The sequence below is a fragment of the Heterodontus francisci genome, chromosome 2, assembly GCF_036365525.1.
Source record: "Heterodontus francisci isolate sHetFra1 chromosome 2, sHetFra1.hap1, whole genome shotgun sequence".
NCBI lineage: Eukaryota > Metazoa > Chordata > Chondrichthyes > Heterodontiformes > Heterodontidae > Heterodontus > Heterodontus francisci.
The window spans coordinates 113,365,788-113,373,029 of NC_090372.1; the positions used below are offsets into that span (position 1 = coordinate 113,365,788).

A 7,242-nucleotide genomic window follows, 5' to 3' on the forward strand; every position below is an offset into this window, starting at 1 on the left:
GTACCATATTTAAATTAAAATGCATTGCTTTATTTAACCTGATTAAATGTCTTCTAGTTTCCTTGCTATTTTGAAGCAACGCGTTCTTTAGCAGAATCATGCAGCAAAACCCTAGCGTTTGTAGAAATAGTGAAAAGACTTCATAAACACTGGTTAGAAAGGCACTTTGTCTGCTCTCTCCCCCCCCCCCCCCCCCCAGTTGCAGTGTTTCACAAGCAGGTTTGGCCTTCAAATTGAGTTTTGCTTTATATTAGTGTTTCTCGGCTTGAGGGTTAAAGTGGAATCTGAAATAATGGATACAACGAAACAATTGGTAAAATATTAAATTGCTTCAAATTGGCATTCAGAATTACATCAATGCATTTTGCGTCGTTTGCATTTGCTGTCAATTACATTTTACTAATTTAAATTTAAAATGCCTGGCTTCTGTAATGTACAAGATAGATTGCTTAAACCAAGGTGTAGGAAACTAACTGCAAAACCAAGAGTTGTTTTCATATTGTCTGTTTGCGAATTACTAGAAAGTGCTAACATGTCCTTTATCGTCATTCATAAAACAATCTACTCTTGCTTCATACATGGATCTGCTGGAAAGCTGAAATGATGTAGTAGATTGAGTCCCAGAGAAAAAAAAAATCCCTTCTGGGTCTCTGTCTAGCCTGCATACACAGACACAGAACCCCACATCATGTCGTTGAAATCCGCTTCTGCACCAACAAAAACATCAACCCCTGCAGTTAATCTTTTCTATACCTTCAACATACACAGAAAATAGACATAATTGCAGTTTCTTACCCCTTACGTTTAAACAATACCGAGGCTTGTAGCTGCAGTGCTCTTGTTTAGCTTTACAAACTGCTGCATGGGTAGATTCCTTTACCTACTTTTATTAATTGTAAAAACATCCCAATTACCCTTTTCTGTTTTTAAAACGTCTAGCTTCCATGCATTTGTACCACAGTATACTAGAAAAAAATCAACCTTTGTAAACAGATTTGAAAGAAAAAAACAGCGGTAAATATCCTGAAAAACACGCGTTCACATAATTGTATTGTTCTAACTCTTTTAATTTAACAGTGATAACAACAGTCTGTCTCTCTGGCTTCCTCTATACCTTTATAAACAGGAGAACTGGGGCTCCTTCTCTCAGGTGAACTCCTGCTGTCAGGAGACCGTCTGTGTCTCATGCGTCCGTCGGCGGTGACAATTGCAGTCGGAGCCCAGAGCGAAGAGGTGGGCGAGGAGGTTGGGGAAAGTTTCTGTCCGTTAGAGGTGGTGGATGTGGCTGCTGTTGAGGTCGAGGTTGTTGCAGTTGCAGTTGCTGTTGATGCTGAGTGAGCCGCTGCCGTTGTCGGTGCTGTCGCCAGTGAGCTGGTGCTGGTGTTAGTGCTGCCGCTGCAGGAGGAGGAGCGGGTCGGGCTGTTATTGCCTTGTCTCAGCTGGAAGGGCACGGTGGCCCTGATGGGCTGCAGGCGGTTCGAGGTCGGCGATCCATTACGCCGCACTCTTTGAGACGTTTGTTGTGAGGAGGAGGACATGCTGAGATCCCTTTAATATAGGAGCGTTCTTTAAAATAATTATATCAAATATATTGTTTAAAAAACTGCAGAAAGATCTTCACTTCAGACACGCTGAGATCCCAGGGCGCTCAAGAATATTTTCTTGCTGTTGGCTATTCTTCCAAATAGTGCTTTTTATGAATGAGTTTGTTCCCTCTCTCCCTCTCCTTTTGCCTGAATCGGTCCGGTTGCAGGCTGCTGATGGTTAAAGTGACTCTAGTTAATCCCTGGCTCTCTGTTTCACTCATTCGCCTTGATGTCCTCAGCCTAGCTCCAAAGAAATGACAAGGGAGCTGCAACCAGGGAGTGTGAGTGACAGCGTCCAGACCAATCAGAGCGCAAGCAGCAGTTCTGACTGACAGCACCTTGCTCCAATGGAACAGAGTGATTGACACTTGGTTGTTCGCAATGGTGTCGCTGTGATAGACAGCTCCATCATCCAACCAACCCGAGGGAAAGACGGGGGCGGGGGCTGCTGACGCTCCTTTTCTATAGGCTGTTCGAACATGCTACTGCCTTTCCCACAAGCGTATGTCTGATTAACAACCTGTTAATCCAATCAACTGCTCAGATTGTGGGAGGGGCGGGACGTTGATCGCGAGCTCCGGTTTCAGAGTGTGCGCGATGGTGACGCAACTGTGATTGACATTTAGTTTGTTTAAAGACTGAGCTTTTTCATTGGCTGCAATTCAGCTGCTTACAGGAAGATTTACATCTTTTACCAGTCTGACTTACATTGTCATTAGTTGCTAAACTGCCTGGTGGTGTGCGCTCGAAATACCTGGTACTTTTTGTTAAGAATTCCAGTTACCCTTTTCACCAAAGGTTTATTATTTCTCTATCCCCTGCTGGAATGTATTTAAAGTATTTGGCTCAGCAGGCTTGCCAATTATCACTATTCAAGTCTAAACTGAACCCCTATGTGCACAAGTCAAGACAATCCCAGCCTGCTGGACTATATAGGTATTATATTCCGTCAGATTTCACGATAACCCTTTTTAATCACAAAAGTGAAGCTCACATAAATGTTTACCACGCTTACCATGCCAATAGCGAGGTACACAATTAAAAGGATGCTCACTTCTTTGTCCCCCCTATTCGCTAGAATTTATCTCTTTAAAGCTTAACATACAAACTACATTATCTCACTGTATGCAGAATTGCATACAAAGTGGGGGAGATTAGGGTACCACAGAACTTGGGCATAACTCGTACAAGATAAGAAAAATTGAAGGGGAAGACCCATATTTTTCTTCCCAAGGATACTGCCAATAGTAAGTCTGGGGAATTAATAATGGATGATAAGGAGATGGCAGATGAACTGAACAGATATTTTGTATTAATAAAAGCAAAATACTGCGGATGCTGGGAATCTGAAACAAAAACAAGAAATGCTGGATTCACTCAGCAGGTCTTGCAGCATCTGTGGAAAGATTTTGTATTGGTCTTCACTGTAGAGGATACAAGTAACATCCCAGAATTAGCTGTAAGTCAGGAAATGGAAGGAAGGGAGGATCTCAAGAAAATTACAACCACCAGGGAAGTGGCACTGAACAAATTGTTGGAGCTGTGGGCTGACAAGTCCCCGGGTCCTGATGGACTTCATCCTAGGGTCTTAAAAGAAATGGCTAGTGAGAAAGTTGATGCATTAGTTTTAATTTTCCAAAATTCCCTAGATTAGGGGAAGGTTCTGTTAGACTGGAAAATAGCAAATGTAATTCCTTTATTCAAAACGGGAGGGAGACAGAAAGCAGGAAACTACAGGCCATTAGCTTAACATCTGTCTTAGGGAAAATGTTAGAAGCTATTATTAAAGACATTATAGTAGGAAAAATTCAAGGTAATCAGACAGAGTCAACATGGTTTTGTGAAAGGGAAATCATGTTTAACCAATTTATTGGAGTTCTTTGAAGAAGTAACATGTGCTGTGGATGAAGGGGAACCGGTGTATGTATTGTACTCAGATTTCCAGAAGGTATTTAATAAGGTGCCACATCAAAGGTTATTGCAAAAAATAAAAGCTCACGGTGCAGGGATTAATATATTGGCATAAATAGAAGATTGGGTAGCTAACAGGAAACAGAGAGTAGGCATAAATGGGTCATTTTCTGGTTGACAAGATGTAATGAGTGGTGTTTCACAGGGATCTGTGCTGGGACCTCAACTTTTTACAATTTATATAAATGACTTAGATGAAGGCACCGAAGGTATGGTTGCTAAATTTGCTGATGACACAAAAATAGGTAGCAAAGTAAGTTGTGAAGAGGACATAAGGAGGCTACAAAGGATATAGATAGGTTAAGTGAGTGGACAAAGACTTGGCATGTGGAGTATAAAGTGGAAAAATGTGAAATTGTTCATTTTGGCAGGAAGAATAAAAAAGAAACATATTATGTAAATGGTGAGAGATTGCAGAGCTCTGAGAGGCAGAGGGATCTGGGTGTCCTAGTGCATGAATCGCAAAAGGTTAGTATGCAGGTACAGCAAGTAATTAGGAAAGCTAATAGAATGTTATCGTTTATCGCGAGGGGAATTGAATACAAAAGTAGGGAGGTTATGCTTCAGCTATACAGGGCATTGGAGAGACCATATCTGGAGTACTATGTACTGTACTGGTCTCCTTATTTAAGGAAGGATGTAAATGCATTGGAGGCAGTTCAGAGAGGTTTACTAAACTTTTACCTGGAATGGGCGAGCTATCTTATGAGGAAAGATTGGACAGGCGAGGCTTGTATCCACTGGAATTTAGAAGAGTAAGAGGTGACTTGATTGAAACATATAAGATCCTGAGGGGTCTTGACAGGGTAGATGTGGAAATGATGTTTCCTCTTGTGGGAGAATCTAGAACCAGGAGTCACTGTTTAAAAATAAGGGGTCGTCCATTTTAGTCAGAGATGAGGAGAAATGTTTTCTCTCAGAGGATTGTGAGTCTTTGGAATTCACTTCCTCAAAGGGCGGTGGAAGCAGAGTCTTTGAATATGTTTAAGGCAGCGGTAGATAGACTCTTGATAAGCAAAGTGGTGAAATGTTATCGGGGGTAGGTGGGAATGTGGAGTAATCAGTTCAGCCATGAACTTATTGAATGGTGGAGCAGGCTCGAGGGGCCGAGTGGCCTACTCCTGCTCCTAATTCGTATGTTCATAATAGGGTAGCATTTGTTCCTAAAACTATTTGTGCTGAAAACGAGTAGAACCTAATTTCGAGGAAATTGATGATGGTAACACCAATAGCCAAATTTATATTTCTCTGTAATCAGTCCAATTACAGGGACACTTCACTGGGGGCAAAAACTCAACCACTGCCAATGTTCCAGCTCACTTCAAACAGGTATTTGTTCTGCAATAACATTTTCCTTACACTTGGTGTGATTCATGTCAACCTTGTTTTAAGGTTTCGCAAAAACTGAAAACTTTCTAAAGGTTGGTAAAGACCCTGCCCCTTATATTGATATATGTAATGCCTAGGATGGAGTGAATGGGTGAATCTCAATCTGGAACTGAGAATGAGGGACTGAATTCACGGAGTGCAAATTTTAAGGCATTGCCTTTATGACCCAGTGGAGAAACTGAGTCACAATTGAAAGTCTAAAATATTACCCATTGTGCCCCAAATAGAATGGCAGAAAAGCATGTCAAAATGTTTTCAGTAAAGCTTATTTCAAAAATTTAACTAGCAAGATCTTCTCATGAAGGCCTTTGTATCTTCTATCTCTTCAAACAGCATTATTGAAAATATCATAGTTGACTGATGCTATTTCCATTGGAAAGTGCACAGCATGTAGTTGTAGGTATGTAAGGGAGCTTTTTTTTGTCTTGCAAGCCAGAAATTCCTGCTGCTAAAGCTTATAACAAATGAGTGTAAAATAGTCACATCTGGAGGCGATGAAGGTATTTATGTGGGTTTCAGTGTTGAAGAGATAGGGGCCAGAGGTGAGCAATGTTGCAGTGGTGGAAGTAAGCATTTTTTGTGATGGAGACGATGTGAGATTTTAAGCTAAGCACATGCAGGTTGGACTTGGTGTGGCCAGAGAGAGCAAAGGAGCATGGTTTGTGGTAGAGGTCAAAGATAATGTTTTCAGTCTTCTCAATGTTTCACTGGAGGAAGTTGTGAAATATCTAAGACTGGGGCCTGAATTTTACCAGCGTGCCACACATCGCGGCGGCGCACTGTCAAGTCGGCGCCTTCCGACCCGGAAATGCCAGCCTAGAGCCCCCGCGATATTACGCGTGGGGGCTCATTAAATGGAGGCAGGTGGAGTGGCTTCCCCTGATGATATAGAGGGGGCGGCCGCCGCATCCCCAGCAATGGCGTCTGGCGCCACTGCGCAGGTGCCATTTTTAAAGGGCTTCAAGCCCTTCAGGAGAGATTTAAATATTTAAAGGTGCCAGTCCATAAAAATTTCAAAAAAGATTTGTCCACACCTGCCACCCTCCCATGCATAAATACTTAGTTTTATGCCTTACCCCACCCCCCCCACAAAAATGTGAGTTTCCACTCACGACCTTTCCCCCCCAAATTTTATTCTCTTTGAGCCTAAACCCCTTCCCATCATCCCCACAGCCAACAAGGATTGTTTTTCCTGCTCCCCCCACCCCACCTTGATAATTTTAGTCCTCCCCCCTCCATACGGAGTTCCGAAGATGCACAAGTTGCGGCCGGCAGCCATAAAATAGGCATGGGACAACTTCCAGGAGCAGGTAAGTTGATTTGCATTTTTATGAACCTCATTTCAATATTTTAATGAAGGCCCCGCCAGCACGCAGTGAGTGGGGGGGGGGCAAACAGAGGCCTCGCCGCTGCCGCTAATATCCGGCAGAGCCTTCTCGGTGTCGTGGGTCATGGTGGGCTGCTCTCGCAAGCATTTTACAGGCCTCCCCACCACAATCCATGATGCCAAGGGGCTGGTAAAATCCAGCCCTGGATGTTGGACAAGCAATCTGACAGCACAGAAGCAGCTGAGAGGCTAAGGAGTCAACGAAAAGAAGGACATTAGACTCCTTCTAAATACAACTGTTACGATAATAAATAAAAGCAAAATACTGCAGATGCTGGAAATCTGAAATAAAAACAGAAAGTGCTGGAAATACTCAGCAGGTCAGGCAGCATCTGTGGAGAGAGAAGCAGAGTTAACATTTCAGATCTATAACCTTTCATCAGAACTAGCAAAGGTTAGAAAAGAGTTAAGTTTTAAGTAAGTGAAGTGGGTGGGGGGGGGGGGGTGCGGGTGGTTGGTGGGGAAGAGAACAAAAGGGAAGGCGTGTGATAGGGCAAGAGAGATTAAATAATAAAGTTGTTCTGGGACAAAGGCAAGTGTGTTAATGTTTGTGGTGAAAGACAAAGCATTAGTCCAGAGAGTTTTACAAGTTTTACTATTATGCATTCTCCCTAAATTATTTAGTCTCCTGATGGTGGACATTTCCTAAAGAGGAATGTTAGTGACATTTTCCTGCCATCAAAAATAATCCTGCAATATTCCAGGATATGAATCTAACATTATAATTTACATTATTTATGTCTGACCGATTGGTATTCCACAGACCAGCAGGACTGGTTCCATACAATAATTGACCATCTGTTCATTGGCGCAGTGGTTAGCACCGCAGCCTCACAGCTCCAGGGACCCGGGTTCGATTCTGGGTACTGCCTGTGTGGAGTTTACAAGTTCTCCCTGTGTCTGCGTGGG

The 7,242-nt window shown here is 42.8% G+C and overlaps 1 protein-coding gene across 2 annotated transcripts in view; it reads right to left on the bottom strand.

Annotated features, from left to right (window-relative positions):
* The window catches only part of glcci1a (glucocorticoid induced 1a), a 268,586-nt gene extending 266,737 nt beyond the window's left edge, over window positions 1-1,849 (bottom strand). For both annotated transcript variants that reach the window (XM_068009636.1, XM_068009644.1), the window contains exon 1: window positions 1,115-1,849. In XM_068009636.1, the coding sequence (XP_067865737.1) occupies window positions 1,115-1,538 (424 nt within the window). In that variant the 5' untranslated portion in view covers window positions 1,539-1,849. The remainder of the gene's footprint in view (window positions 1-1,114) is intronic.
* Between the last annotated feature and the right edge of the window lie 5,393 nt (window positions 1,850-7,242).